This window comes from Nicotiana tomentosiformis, chromosome 4 (assembly GCF_000390325.3).
Source record: "Nicotiana tomentosiformis chromosome 4, ASM39032v3, whole genome shotgun sequence".
Taxonomy (NCBI): Eukaryota; Viridiplantae; Streptophyta; class Magnoliopsida; order Solanales; family Solanaceae; genus Nicotiana; species Nicotiana tomentosiformis.
This window is the reverse complement of record NC_090815.1, coordinates 11,365,354-11,381,186: the sequence shown is the minus strand read 5'-3', so window position 1 is coordinate 11,381,186 and position 15,833 is coordinate 11,365,354. Positions and strand designations below refer to the sequence as shown.

Sequence of the window (15,833 nt, the reverse complement as noted above, 5' to 3'; positions counted from 1 at the left end):
TACTCGGGACCCCATCCGAATATACCAACAAGTCCCAAAATATAATACGAACTTACTTGGGGTCTCAAATCAAGTCTAACAACGTCGAAATTACAATTCATGCTTCGATCCGGACTTGTGAATTTCAAACTTTTCAATTTATAAAACTCGTACCGAAATATATTAAATGAATCCGGAATGACTTCAAATTTGGCACACAAGTCATAAATGACATAACAAAACTATTCAAACTTTCGGAATCGAAATTCGAGCCCGATATCAATAAAAGTCAATTTGTGGTCAAATTTTTGAATCTATAAGCTTTCAAACTTCCAATTTTCAACAAATGGCAATAACTCAAACTCTATTTCACATTTTACTAAATTTTTCATATAAAACATTTCCATAAAATTATTCGGACTGCGCACGCAAGTCGAGGATTGATAAATATTGCTATTTGAGGTCTTAGAACACAAAAATAAATGTTTAAATTAAATATGACATTTTTGGGGTCATCACATTAAAAGACGATGAACCAAGGGAATATGAAAGATAGCGAGAATAGAGATTCATCACACTATTCTACTACAACATAAGAGAAATTAAACAAAGATAAAACAAATATAGATCACACGAGTTTGAATTTATTAGTCAAGATTGGACTCAAAAATAGAGTATATTAGAAGAATAAGTATCCAAAATCCAAATCATACGAGAGAAAAGATATTCAATTCTTATGGTTTACTAATCAAGATCGCTGGAATACCTGTGGCATGCTACTCAAGATGCAAGCTAGAACTAATTTAATTTTAGTAGGACTAGCATAATAGGTTTGAGAGTTGAGACCTTGGGTTTTAATTACTTGTTGATTGTAAACGTTTCCATACTCACAAAGGCCAAGTAAAATACTATATTTTGTTATTTTTAAACTTAATATATAAAATATATTTTTCTTATATAGAATTATTCGGTATGTTTCGATATTTTATTGGCTTATTTTTGTAAAATTAAAAACTTAACCTAATTATCGGTATGGTTATAGATTTATATAAAAACCTATAATTTTATTAAAATAAACCTAATAATTGATTTGGTACGGCTCGATTCGATCGATTTAGTCGATTTTTAAAGATCTAAGGACACCCCTAGTTATTTTGTAGCTGTCGCAGCCCTGAGACCTCCTGTGCTTCCATTTAATGAAGGTTTGAGTCAGAATCGCTCATATTTCAACTCATTAGTTGTATTTTTAGGCGCTTATTTGCTCTAAATAAGTCTGGGTTTTTCAGATCTTGAATAGAATTTTAAAATCATCAAGATATTTCATTCAAATTAAACAAATAATAATAATAATAAGAAGAAGAACAAACATAATGTATAGTTGTCATAACTGAACTAAACTATTGGAATTAAAAACTTAGTTATTAACTATTAGATATTAAATGTGTATTATATATAGAACATATGCATTGATGTAAAGATATTGTATGTTGACATGCATACTACTCAACAACAATAATAACCCAGTAAAATCCCATAAGTAAGAGGTTTGGGGAGGGTAGTGTGTACGCAGACCTTACCCCTACCCCATGGAGTAGAGAGACTGTTTCTGATAGACCCTCGGCTCAAGAAAACGAAAAAGACAAAATAGACAATATATCAATATCATCAACAGAAACCATAGAAATAATAAAACATTATAAGAAACCAAAAATCAATTGAAACGCAATATAATAACCAGTAAAGAAAAACGGGAGAATAGTGATAATACAACATAAACCACTAGAAATCTAAGACAAACCCTATCAGTCTATCCTCACACTCGGAACGAAGTAGAAAAATGCTCAACTACCTCCTAATCTATAACCTTAATACTCGATCTCCATACCTTTCTATCAAGGCCATGTCCTCAGAAATCTGAAGACACACCATGTCCTGCCTGATCACCTCTCCCCAATACTTCTTTGGCCGCCCTCTACCCCTTCTCGTTCCCGCCAAAGCCAACTACTCACACCTTCTTACCGGGGCATCAGGGCTTCTCCTCCGCGCATGCCCAAGCTATCTGAGTCTCGCTTCCCGCATCTTGTCATCTATAGGAGCCACGTCCACCTTCTCCCGAATATCTTCATTCCTAATCTTATCCATCCTAGTGTGTCCACACATCCTCCTCAATATCCTCATCTCTGCTACTTTCATCTTCTGTATATGTGAGTTCTTAACCGGCCAATACTCCACCCATACAACATGGCCGGTCTAACCATCTTCCGCATACTACTCATATTGAATTATTAATATTACTACTAAATAACAATTGTAGGTTGCTTTCCAATAGTGGGTGATTCTTGCTTTGAAAAACCAATTGCAACCGAAACTCAAATTCAACCTTTGGATGACCTTCGTCTTTTATCATATGATATGAAATTTTCCACTTTAGATAAGTTTAAGCTAACAATAATTTGACAATATTAAATGCACGTTGTATGTACTTTGTGAAAGTAATTAAGAAACTCGCAATTAATGTCAATAAGGCAAACATTTTGACTAGGAGTACAATTCCGACTAGACATAAAAGATCCGTGAGGATATCTCATTCCGAGTTATTTGGTGATTAATCTTCTCCTTGTCAAAAGTAGGAAACTTACCCAAAATATTTTGTTTTTCACTCGGTGACCGCTATTCATATCAGATTTCGACTAATTCAGTTTTGCTCCGTATAACGCCCATTAAAAAATAAGGTTGTGTTTTCGAAAGCATTTTGTTCATGAATCTCATAAGTCATACCCAAAAAAAGAGTTGGGGTACCTACTTGTTTTTTTTTGTTATACGAACACGCAATGTAGTGTTAATACATCTCTCCTTGAACGACACTCCAACTAGTTGAATAGCCAAAACGCCATGGACAAGATCCATTGATCATCCTTTATTAGCTGTTAGAATTGGTCTATTGAAAACTAAAGTTCCAACTCATCCTCTTATCAAGAATAAGCATCATTTTAGTCAAAATTAATTTGGTCCAAAATAATTATATCTAAGGATGCAGTAATTACTCTTGCTCCAATAATGAATGATCTATATAATTTTCTAAAAATTATTGAGGAGAGATAAATGATAATTTATTTAAACAATTCTTACGATTGATTAGTGCGTCGAAATCTTGAACAAAATGTTTTCATCAAGTCATATTAACTTATTTAAGTTAAGTATATTAATAAGTAAGGATGTGTATCAATTAATTATTATTAAGTGAAGTAACCATATAGATTAATGCAGATGCATCTATTAATTTGATGTAAATAATAAGCACATATATATTTTTACGCATGCAAACAAAAGCAATATTAGGAGGGTGTTTGTTCGCTTATAAGCTGGTCAAATCAGTTTTTAACCATTTTTTAGTCTTTTTAGTGTTTGACAAAGTTAAAAAATGCTTAAAATAAATTAAAACTGCTTAAAATAAGCCAAAAGCAATAAGTTGGGCAACCCCAAATTATTGTTTTTTGGCTTAAAAGATATTTTTGCTGAAAAACCACTATCTTTAAGCCAATCCAAATGGACTCTAGAAGTATTAGGGAGTAGGATGCTTATTAACCAATCATATACTCTAAATAACTTTAAACACAAGCAAATATTCGCTAGATAATCTTTCAACCCTCCTAACAACTTCCTTAATTTGAATGAAGTAATAAATTAATGCATCTAGCTAAGCTTAGTTACAAATGATTATCATTAATTGCTGGGAAATTAGAGCCCTTTCATGTACTTAGCCATGTCCACAATAAGTGATTATTTTAAGTGTTTAATTACAAATAAACGATAAGTATTCTTAAGTGCTAAAATTGAATCTAATAGACAAAAAAATAAGTGTATATGAATAAACGTGTTGAAAGTAAAAAAAAAAAGGTAGGGCATGGTAAGCAACCATTTCAATTGTACAATAACTTAAATGTTCTTACAATTATTTACACTAATAAGGAACTGATTATTTAAATAATTTTTATTCTGTTATGAAAATAATTATATTGTGGATATTCATTTATTATTCCGCTATAGATAATCTTCCTGAAGAAGATTATCCATTTAGTACTCTGTTGAAATTTATCTACAAGCAGCTGATGCAGGCAGGTTGCAAGCAGCTCAATGAAATGATTTGCAGCAGCTTCTTATTAAACAGGCAGGTTGCAAGCATCTCATGCAGACAGCTTACAAGCAGCTAAAGAAAAGCCTTGCAGCTGCTTCCTGAAAAGCCTCGCAGCTGCTTCCTTTCTTCTATAAATAGAGGAGTTTTTAGTTCATTATGTACATGAATTTGAAGTTGAATAATATATCAGTTTCTCTCTATACTTGTCTTTACTTTACAGTCTTTATTTTATAACACGTTATCAGCACAAGACTCTGCCATCTCGAGAAAATACTTTGAAAGTATCAGAGGTACGAACTTTCTTTTTCTAAATAATGTCAAATCTTTCTAAACTTGAGTTTATAGCCCTGGATATATCGGGCAAAAGCTACATGTCTTGGGTTCTTGATGCCGAAATTCATCTTGATGCGATGGGTCTGGCAGACACCATCAAAGATAAAAATCAGGCATCAAACCAAGACCGTGCCAAAGCAATGATATTCCTATGCCATCACCTTGATGAGGGCCTGAAAATGGAATATCTTACTGTTAAAGATCCAGTCATACTGTGGAGTAATTTGAAAGATAGATATGACCACCTGAAGATGGTCGTTCTTCCACAGGCACGTTATGATTGGACTCATCTAAGGTTACAAGATTTTAAATCTATCAGTGAGTATAATTCTGCTATGTTCAGAATTATTTCCCAATTGAAACTATGTGGTGATAATATTACTGATCATGATATGTTAGAGAAAACTTTCACCACTTTTCATGCCTCGAATATGCTCCTGCAGCAGCAATATCGAGAGATGGGATTTAAAAAGTATTCTGAACTTATCTCATATCTTCTTGTAGCCGAGCAACATAATGGGCTATTAATGAAAAATCATGAAAACCGACCTACTGGTTCTTGTCCATTCCCTGAAGTGAATGAGACGAACTTCCACCAAGCTAAGCGTGGAAGAGGACGTGGGCCCAGTCGTGGTCATGACCGTGGTTGGGGAGGAAACTCTAATCGTGGTAATAACAATGCACCAAAGAACCCTCCTTACCACCAGCAGTGGAAAAGGAAGGAACAAAAGCATGAAGCGGTGCAAGAAGCAAAGCCAGAAAATGCATGTTATAGATGTGGAGGAAAAGGGCACTGGTCACGTACATGTCGTACGCCAAAGCACCTGGTTGAGCTGTATCAAGCCTCCCTGAAGAAGACAGAGAAAAATGCTGAAGCAAATTTTATTTCTGAAGATAATTTAGACTTCATGCATTTGGATGTAGCTGATTATTTTGCACTCCCAGAAGGAGAAACAAGTCATGTGATCGGTAGTGAATCTGTAGAAATGTAAATATTTTAATTTTTGATGTTTGTAGTAGATAGTATGGTTATGTAATTGTTGTACATAAATAAAAGTTATGCTTAGATAATAATGTTTACTATCATATTTATTTTGTTTATGTCATTTTGAAGAATATGGATAATCCTCAAATTATGTTTGGATCAAAAACCAATCATGAAGATATTTGTGTAATTGATAGTGGAACAACTCATGCCATATTCAAAGATCAGAAATACTTTTCTTATTTGCATAAGGAAAAAGCAAATGTTTCTACAATTTCTGGTAATATAAGTTTGATTGAAGGCTCCGGAAGAGCTATTGTATTTCTGTCTAAGGGAACAAAACTTATTATCGACAATGCATTGTACTCCTCCAAGTCCCGAAGAAACTTGTTGAGTTTTATAAATATCCGCCGAAATGGGTATCATGTTGAGACAATAGATGAAATGAATGTGTAATATCTTTATATTACAAAGAATATTTCTGGCCAGAAATGCATTATAGAAAAGTTGCCAACTTTATCTTCTGGCTTATATTATTCAAAGATTAGTACAGTTGAATCACACTCTATCGTAAACCAGAAGTTTACTAATTCAAATACTTTTGTGCTTTGGCATGGCCGTTTGGGCCATCCTGGATCAATAATGATGAGACGAATTACTGAAAATTCGAGTGGGCATCCATTAAAGAACCTGAAGATTCTTACAAATAATGAATTTTCTTGTGATGCTTGTTATCAAGGCAAAATGATCACTAGACCATCACCAATGAAGGTTGGCATTGAGTCCCCTACCTTCTTAGAACGTATACATGGGGATATATGTGGACCTATTCACCCACCAAGTGGGTTGTTTAGATATTTTATGGTCCTAATAGATGCATCTTCAAGATGGTCTCATGTGTGCCTATTATCATCTCGCAACCTGGCGTTTGCAAAGTTATTAGCCCAAATAATTCGATTAAGGGCACAATTCCCAGATTATCCTATAAAGGCTATTCGCCTGGATAATGTTGGAGAATTCTCATCTCAAGCTTTTGATGATTACTGTCTATCAGTTGGGATAAAAGTTGAACATCCGGTAGCTTATGTTCATTCTCAAAATGGCCTTGCAGAGTCATTTATTAAACGACTGCAATTTATAGCAAGACCACTACTTATGAAAATAAAATTGCCCACTACTGTTTGGGGCCATGCTATCTTGCATGCAGCATCACTTATCCGTCTCAGACCAACACATTATAATAAATATTCTCCGTCACAATTAGTTTTTGGTCATGAACCAAATATTGCCCATCTACGAATTTTTGGATGTATTGTATATGTGCTAGTAGCACCATCACAGCGCAGTAAGATGGGCCCCCAAAGAAGGTTAGGAATATATATTGGGTTTGAATCACCCTCTATTATTCGCTATCTTGAACCATTAACGGGAGATTTATTTACTGCTCGATTTGCAGATTGTCGATTTGATGAAATAAATTTCCTACAATTAGGGGGAGAGAAAAAGGAAATCAAAAGAGAAATTGTATGGAAAGTTTCATCATTATCTCACTTTGATCCACGTACCCCTATATGTAATCAGAAGGTCCAGAAGATCATCAATTTACAGAATATAGCAAATCAAATGTCAGACGCATTTACTGATTTGAAAAGGATAACTAAGTCACATATCCCTGCAGAGAATGTGCCTATCCGAATTGATGTCCCAGCAGGACCATCTATTTGCATGAGAGCTAGTGAACCTAAAGCACGCCTGAAGCGTGGTAGGCCTATGGGTTCTAAGGATCGAAGTCCTAGAAAAAGAAAATCGACAAATGATCAAAATGATATTATGAAGGGATCTCCTGAAGAGACCCAAGATCTGATTAGTTATGAGATTCCTGAAGAAATCAATAAACCTGAGGCTCAAGTGAGCGAGGAACTTTTAATAAGTTCTACTGGTAATGGGATTAATTTAAATCGATCTGAAATAGTGGTGGATAATATTTTTGCATATAATGTTGCACTTAATATTATGCAAGATAGTGAGGATTTTGAACCCCCATCTGTCGAAGAATGTCAACAAAGATCTGATTGGCCAAAATGGCAAGGGGCAATTCAATCAGAATTGAACGCACTTGCTAAAAGAGAGGTCTTTGGACCAGTAGTCCAAACACCTGCTAGTATAAAACCAGTTGGTCATAAACGGGTTTTTGTGCGAAAAAGGAATGAGCAAAATGAAATTGAAAGATACAAGGCTCGCCTTGTCGCACAAGGATTCTCACAACGACCTGGAGTCGATTATGAAGAAACATATTCACCCGTTATGGATGCCATAACATTTCGATATCTCATCAGTTTAGCCTTACGTGAAAGGCTTGAAATACATATGATGGATGTGGTTACAGCTTATCTGTACGGGTCACTTGATAATGAGATTTATATGAAAATCCCTGAAGGATTTAAAATGCCTGAAGCATATTCAAAATCTCGAGAAATGTACTCAATCAGATTACAAAGATCTTTGTACGGTTTAAAACAATCTGGGCGCATGTGGTATAATCGTCTCAGTGAATATTTGTTGAAAGAGGGTTACATAAATGATGTTATTTGTCCATGTATTTTTATAAAGAAAATATCATTAGAATTTATTATACTTGCTGTTTATGTTGATGACATAAATCTTGTTGGAACTCCAGAAGAGCTCCAAAAGGCAATTAAATATCTTAAGAAAGAATTTGAGATGAAAGATCTTGGAAAGACAAAACTTTGTCTTGGACTGCAAATTGAATATTTAGCAAATGGGATCTTTATGCATCAATCTGCCTATACAGAAAGGGTCTTAAAACGCTTTTACATGGACAAAGCGCACCCATTGAGTACACCAATGGTTGTTCGATCACTTGAAGTGAATAAGGACCCGTTCCGACCTCCAGAAGAGGATGAGGAACTCCTGGGTCCTGAAACACCATATCTCAGTGCAATTGGTTCACTTATGTATCTTTCTAATGCTACAAGGCCTGACATAGCATTTTCTGTTAATTTACTAGCAAGATATAGCTCTTCTCCTACACGGAGACATTGAAACGGGATTAAGCATATATTGCGATATTTAAAGGGAACTCTTGATATGGGTTTGTTTTATGCTAACAAAGATAGTGCAGATCTTGTTGGTTATGCAGATGCAGGTTATTTATCTGATCCCCATAAAGCTCGATCTCAAACCGGATACGTGTTTACATGTGGAGGTACTGTCATATCATGGCGCTCCACAAAGCAGTCAATTGTTGTTACTTCTTCAAATCATGCTGAGATAATAGCTATTCATGAAGCAAGTAGGGAATGCGTATTGTTGAGATCAATGATTCATTTTATTCAAGAAAAATGTGGTTTGGAGTGTGATAAAAGATCCACAATTTTATACGAAGATAATGCTGCATGCATAGCCCAATTGAACGAAGGATTTATAAAAGGAGATACAACGAAGCATATTTTACCAAAATTATTCTACACACACGATCTTCAGAAAAATGGTGATATTGATGTGCAACAAATCCGTTCAAGTGACAATCCGGCAGATTTATTCACTAAATCTTTGCCAACTTCAACTTTTGAGAAGATGGTATACAAGATTGGAATGCGGAGACTCAAATATTTGAAGCAAGGTTTTCATCAGGGGAGTAAAATACGCGATGTACTCTTTTTTTTCTTACTAAGGTTTTTTCCCACAGGGTTTTCCTTATAAGGTTTTTAATGAGGCATCTAGAAATGCGTATTACTAAATATGTGTACTCTTTTTCTTCACTAGGATATTTTCCACTGGGTTTTTCCTAGTAAGGTTTTAACGAGGCACAATACCTTTTAATGAACATCCAAGGGGGAGTGTTATGAAAATAATTATATTGTGGATGTTCATTTATTACTCCGCTATAGATAATCTTCCTGAAGAAGATTATCCATTTAGTACTCTGTTGAAGTTTATCTACAAGCAGCTGATGCAGGCAGGTTGCAAGCAGCTCAATGAAATGATTTGCAGCAGCTTCTTATTAAACAGGCAGGTTGCAAGCAGCTCATGCAGACAGCTTACAAGCAGCTAAAGAAAAGCCTTGCAGCTGCTTCCTGAAAAGCCTCGCAGCTGCTTCCTTTCTTCTATAAATAGAGGAGTTTTCAGTTCATTATGTACATGAATTTAAAGTTGAATAATATATCAGTTTCTATCTATACTTGTCTTTACTTTACAGTCTTTATTTTATAATATATTCCAATTTGATTCAAATAGAATTGAAATTGTGTGGAATTTGAAGTAAATATGTAATAAGCTATTCAATTATTGACCGGACAGTATTGCCCTTTAACAGGACATTGCGGTTTTTGTGGTTCATCACACTATAAAGCGTACCCGTAAAAACTACCTTACATCATCATCTTGGTGGGGTTTTAGCATTATTTCTTTTTCTGGTTGGTTTTTTCAAACCCAGAGGTTTTTCATTTCTATCCACAAAACTATTCACTTTCACCCAAAAACTCATTAAAAACAAAATCAAAATTTAAATAAATCAATTCACATCCTTTTCCTTTTGCAAATTTCAGTTCGTGATTTCAAAATTCTCGTAGAATCCGTACAGATCTCTCTCCTCAGGTAATTTTAACTTCTCGTTGCTACTTCTTCTTCTTCTTCTTTTCTTTTTCTGTGTGTTTATCTGTGAATTATATGTTCTGCTTTTGAATTTTATTCATTTAATTGCTTGAAATTGGTGGCAGTAATGAGTTTTGGCTATTTTATGGTGAAATTCAGTTTGATCATACGGAGATCTGATCGGATTTGCCGATTTTCTTTTTAATTTATTATGTTGCGTGCAATTCAAGGGTTTCTCGAAAGTTCTTTGCTAAGTCGAACTGGAATTTCTATTTGAATTGGATTCGAATTCACTGCTGGAATTTTTTTACTCTTGGAATTTTAACTTCCGAAAAAGCGATCCGGTGCAACCGATTGGTAATATTTGGCGAGAAGTATTTATTCCCCTAGCTTTGAACTTGCTCCTGGTTTAAATTGCAAAATGCCGCATTACAATTATTATTTTAGTTACACAACCCTTTCTCGTAAGAGATCGGTAAAAAATAACACACGAGATTTTCAAATTAAACACAAGAGATCTTTGTAGGGTCATTCTCTTCTATTCAAATTGTAAGTGGGCATAAGAGATGATTTTTTAGCAAAATTTATGTATCAAATTTTAAGAAAGTGGAAAAGAATTTAAGTATGCTTTTCTGTATTATCGCTGATTGGAAGTTGGAGATGTGGAGAGCGGGATCCATTTCATGAATGTTTTTTGTCAAAAGTATATCTTCTTGTTTTCTGTAACCGCCCGGTGCTGATATACGAGCATTTAAACATGTGCAGTGTCATACATGGGCGGATGTAGGCTTTAAGATATGGGTTCAGCAGGATCCACTAGCTTTGGCCCAAATCCTGTATATATGCTAAGAAATACACTGAATATGTACAGAGATTAAATTCAGAATCCAATTACTAGCACTTGAGGTCGTTGTCCTAAATCCAGAACCCATAAAGTTCAAATTATGGGTCTGCCTCTGGTGTGAATGTGGCAAGATCTCACTTTCTGTGTACACAGGTTTACACGATATTGATCTAGGCATATAGAATTCTAGGTGTTTTGCTATCAACTGATGTGTTTACTTCTTCTACCTGGAGAATACTAGTGAATCCAAGATACTTGAAACTGGACTAGTTTTGTAACAACTTTAACACTGATCACCATCATCTCTAGGATGATGATTTATGATTCCAGTATTCCAAATTGTCAACTCCAAACAGCTTGAGGGGATTAATGTATAATAATATTTTCTTCTTGATTGTCCTGCCTCTTGAAGGTGGGAAATCATACAACTTCACCCCAAAATTAAGTCGAGTGGCATCATTATATTATTGCAGTGCCTTTGCATAGTATTCATCAGATGTCCTTAATTTTCTGATTTGGAATGCTGTATATTTGCCTTTTGCTTATGCTATATGATATGATTGATAACCTGCTTTTTTTACTTCTCTAGATTGAAGTGTTATTGGTGTCTCTGGCTCATTGTACGTGATCATCACTTATTGGCATGCTACCTGAGGTATGTCGTCGAAGAAGAGGCTGAACTATGGTTTCAGTGGCTGTCAATTTCCTGTTATACCAAAAGCTCCTAGATCAGTTAGGGTAAGTAACCGAAATTGCTAATTCATGCATTCTCTTACAAGTTTTCTTCTATATTTTATTCTTAATTTTAAATATCTCTGTAATTCCAATTTCTTTCAGAGGAGACACTCGCATAATAATTTGGACAATGATCAAATTTGTGCATTTGAATTATTGGCGGCTGTTGCTGGCGAACTTTTACAGGAGAGCGAAAGTTCTGCTTGTAGTAATGTGGCGGAAGGAAAAGGTGAGCTTGCTGAGTGCAGGGTCGGTGTTAAATGTGAGCAACTCAAAGAAGATAAACCTGTGAAATCAGAGTGCTTCAGCCAGGGGAGTTGTGTAGAAAGCACTTATATACCAGAACCTGCAGCGCTAGAGCAGAATTTCAAGCATAGTTTGGATAAACCTAATCACGTAGAAAATAATATCTTCCACAGGCACAATTGTAGTATTATGAATTCTGATTTTTCACAAAAAGACTGGTCTTGCGCAAAGTTGGAAAACTGCAAGAAGGTCGATAGGGGTGGAAAGTTCCACACTGAAGTAGAAGGCGGATCCTCTAATCTCGAGAATGCATGTAATAAGAAAATTGAGACAGTTACTCAAAAACAGTTAGATGATGACAGAAAGCAGACTGATGACTTAACAGTGGCTAACTCTTGCAGTGTGAAGGGTCCAATTGAGAAACATGTGAATAATAATGCCGCAATTAACTCAGACAACAGTGTACAGTTTCCCTTGTACAGGGTGGTTCCTAAGCCTTCTTTCGGAAAGCAAAGGAACAATGTAAAGTTAGGTATTAGAGATGATGACGAAAATTCTTTTCGGTCTTATAGCCACAGCAGTAAGATAAGGGCCTTCAGGAAAACATCACGTATTGGATACAGAAGAATAAAAAAGATTTTGACATCTAGACACTGGAGGATAGCTCCTCAGCTGAAGGACTGCGAACGGTCATGCTTTAGTAAGTGGAGTTATACCTTTTAAAATTTAGTGAGCTTAAGCTTTTGATTTAGTAAATTTCTATCAGCTTGTTATGTCATCTTCTAACTACATGGTTTTGGTGTTTTAGATAATAGAGTGAAGTCCTTTTATCAAAACAGGAAAAGAATATGTGCACTGGAAAGATGCCGAGTTGATATTCCTTCAAAGAGAAGGAAATTGTCTCACTATAACTCTGCCGTTGCTTATGGCCAGCAGGCCAGTAGTGAAAGAAAATCAAACTCACATGAAAAGGGAATCAAGAGAGACATTATCCCACATAGAGGTCAATAATCTACTATCATCCTTTCCATGGAAGGTACATTGTTATGAAGACCTACTGAGTACTGAGTGATATTCTCTCTTTCCTTACAGGATCAGGGGCTTCAGCTTCAGCTAAAACTCATCAAAAAAAGGATCCTTGTGGTAAGACTCTTCAACATTTTTTATGTGGATTGGGCATTGTTTCCCGAGAAGTTTTTGACGTGTGTTTAATTTATTTTTTCAGTAAAATTTAGCATCAAGTCCTTCAACATTCCTGAGCTTTTCATTGAGGTCCCTGAAACTGAAACTGTTGGTTCGCTGAAGGTATGCAGGGTCACATCTTGTTGGGTCATTGATCAAGATTACTTAACCTTGTGCATCTGAGGAATTCTACCAATATATCGATGGATTTGAATTGCTTTTTCTTGTATGTTCACGAGGATCCCCTGACATTCTAGCTTGCGGGAGGAAAATGAGATGATCAATCATGCATTAATAGACTGTAGATAAATTCATCTTTGAGAGTATTAATTAACCTTTCTCTGTTTCTTTTAATTATGGCTGTGTTAATAGCTGAAATCTTTTATTTTGTGGTGATGATATAAAGTGTACTCTTCTGGATTCAATCCAAGATTCGAGTTAGATAAATTTTACTTTTGATTATGCAGAGGTCGGTAATGGAGGCAGTAAAATCTATACTAGGAAATGGATTACGGGTGGGGGTGGTTCTCGAGGGGAAGAAGGTCAGAGATGACAATAGAACTCTACAGCAGGCTGGTGTCTCCCAGAATGGCAACCTCGATACTTTGGGTTTTACGTTGGAGCCAAGTTTTTACCCAGTTTCTCCATCATTGCTTTCTAAAGATCCTCCTGCTTCGTCACCATGTGTTGCTGATCATGAATTAACTAGGTATTACGGAGGACTTGCACTTTTTGTGCTTTTGAGTGCTGTTGCATTAGACAGTTCTCAAAATTCAAGAAAAACAATGTTTCAATAGATTAATGCTATCATATGGCAGTTTATTGTGCTTGGACTAATATAGCATCTTTGTATTCAGGAGGCCGCCTAGTCCTATCTTGGAATTAGAGCTTCCAAGTGATTCATCAGATCCTTCAAAGACTAAGTTGGACAAGCATGACGAAGATTACCATGAATTGGCGCAATCGCCTACAAATCCTATTGATCCAACAAGTAATGTAGCTATTCCTGATTTTAGAGCCGTGGTCATAGTACCTCATCTGAATGCTGAGGCACTTGCTGTGGTTCCTGGGAGCCCGAAGAACAGTCGTTCTGAACTTTCACAGCGTAGAACAAGGAGACCATTCTCAGTTGCAGAAGTAGAAGCTCTAGTTGAAGCTGTTGAGCAGCTTGGAACTGGAAGGTATCTAAACTATAATTTCATGTGATGTGACAGTGCTATCCCCTTTACTCATTATCATGAGAAACTGTCCGAAGTTTGTTATCCTCAGAGGATCTGCGTTTCTTACTGATATCTGGTTATGCAGGTGGCGTGATGTCAAAATCAGAGCTTTTGAGTGTGCTGATCATCGAACTTATGTTGATGTTAAGGTTAGACATCTAATTGGTGCATTTACCTTTTTCTGATTTTTGATGAAGAAAGTACATTATTTAGTTTTGCTCAGATGCTAAGCCAATTTTTGAGAATTGATGTTTTATATCCGTGATACTTCTACATGCTATCCTTAGCTCTGAAGTAAATATCATTTTTTTGTTATATATATGAATTTTGAAAACCTAGGCCTTAGATATCTATATCAACATGAGAAGTAGTCATGTTACAGTATGTAAAGATGATTTACATACTTCTACGATTCCTTAGGTTTATCCTGTTGTAAACTTGTTACTTTATTGCTATTAAATCTATGACAGCTCTAACTTGATTGCATGAGAGGCGAAAGCGGAATACTTGAGTAGTTTTGGGATAAATTTAAATCTGTATTAGCAAAGCTAATGACTGTTTCGCATCATCTCTGTTAATGTGGGGTTCTTGGTTTACATTAGGATAAATGGAAGACATTAGTCCATACAGCAAGCATTACACCACAACAGAGAAGGGGAGAGCCAGTGCCACAGGAGCTTCTGGACAGGGTCTTAGCTGCCCATGCCTACTGGTCTCAGCAGCATGGGAAGCAACATGCCGAAGCTCTAAAAATGGCGGATTCTCAGGTGCAGAACGTTGGCGCTTAGAGAAAATGTGCTGAAATATTATCATAGGAAACACGACGATAAATTGTAAAGAAAGTTTGCTTTTCAATAACTAGTTAACGCGCTCACACACCGATTTACTGCCAAATCTTCCTCTGTGACTGGTGGACAGGCAGTTGTAAATGATTCAAGGAATAAAGCAGTAGTTTAACAGGCATTAGGGATCTCTTTATTTTTGTTGGTTCTATTCTTTCAGGTAATTGTTAGGATGGGATAAGACTACGTAAAGAATCAAATGTATTATGTACATTAATGTTGTTTTTAGTATAATTTCACTGTTAGCTGTGCATTTCCTCTACCAATATTAGTTCATTTACAATTTGTACTTCATAACAGGCAACGAAATTTTAGTGCAATGTTAGATTTAAAGCCACATCATGTTGATTGATTTATTGCTTTTCTTGTAACATTCTAAAATTTGAAGAAAAGAAAAACCTTGCACTACAAATAACTTAAAAGAGAGGAAAAACTGAAAGGGCTGAATAAAATGAGAAAAGTGAAAAGAGAAATTGGAGTGGAAATGAAGAATGAAAAATAAATAATAATAGGAATCACAATAGTGATACAATAACAACAACAACAAAAAGGAAAATAATAAATAAAAGCCGACGGTGAATTAGATTTTTGCATTTAATATGTAGGATAAGCACGTTACTTGCGGCATGAGATATAAAGATCACTAACTTTAGTGGTGAGCACCCTCCACTTTCAATCAAAAGGTTGTGAGTTCGAGTCACCCCAAGAGCAAGGTGGG

The 15,833-nt window shown here is 35.6% G+C and overlaps 1 protein-coding gene and 1 long non-coding RNA gene across 4 annotated transcripts; one reads left to right on the top strand and one right to left on the bottom strand.

Annotated features, from left to right (window-relative positions):
• Positions 1 to 9,845: 9,845 nt before the first annotated feature.
• On the bottom strand, positions 9,846 to 11,613 carry LOC138908870 (uncharacterized). Its single transcript, XR_011415263.1, has 2 exons — positions 11,472 to 11,613; positions 9,846 to 10,039 (listed from the first exon to the last, which is right to left on the bottom strand). It is a non-coding gene; the product is annotated as an uncharacterized lncRNA (long non-coding RNA).
• LOC104101776 (telomere repeat-binding protein 4-like) lies at positions 9,909 to 15,368 on the top strand. Of its 3 annotated transcripts, XM_033657621.2 has the most exons (11): positions 9,911 to 10,049; positions 10,812 to 11,043; positions 11,480 to 11,628; positions 11,728 to 12,571; positions 12,680 to 12,874; positions 12,964 to 13,014; positions 13,097 to 13,176; positions 13,521 to 13,762; positions 13,911 to 14,234; positions 14,359 to 14,422; positions 14,876 to 15,368. In XM_033657621.2, the coding sequence occupies exons 3-11, from the start codon at positions 11,548 to 11,550 to the stop codon at positions 15,059 to 15,061; spliced, it is 2,067 nt and encodes a 688-aa protein (XP_033513512.1). In that variant the 5' UTR covers positions 9,911 to 10,049; positions 10,812 to 11,043; positions 11,480 to 11,547; the 3' UTR covers positions 15,062 to 15,368. The 3 variants fall into 3 exon arrangements, with proteins under 3 accessions (XP_009607614.1, XP_033513512.1, XP_070055659.1); XM_009609319.4 differs by lacking the exon at positions 10,812 to 11,043 and having other exon boundaries at positions 9,909 to 10,049; XM_070199558.1 differs by lacking the exon at positions 10,812 to 11,043 and having other exon boundaries at positions 9,929 to 10,039; positions 11,472 to 11,628.
• The last annotated feature ends 465 nt before the right edge of the window (positions 15,369 to 15,833 follow it).

Bases quoted from the DNA above. Each gene is read 5' to 3' on its own strand.
- LOC104101776 (XM_009609319.4), top strand. From the start codon at position 11,548: ATGTCGTCGAAGAAGAGGCTGAACTATGGTTTCAGTGGCTGTCAATTT. The intron at 13,015-13,096 runs GTAAGACTCTTC...TTATTTTTTCAG, and splicing joins TCAAAAAAAGGATCCTTGTG to TAAAATTTAGCATCAAGTCC. The intron at 14,235-14,358 runs GTATCTAAACTA...CTGGTTATGCAG, and splicing joins GAGCAGCTTGGAACTGGAAG to GTGGCGTGATGTCAAAATCA.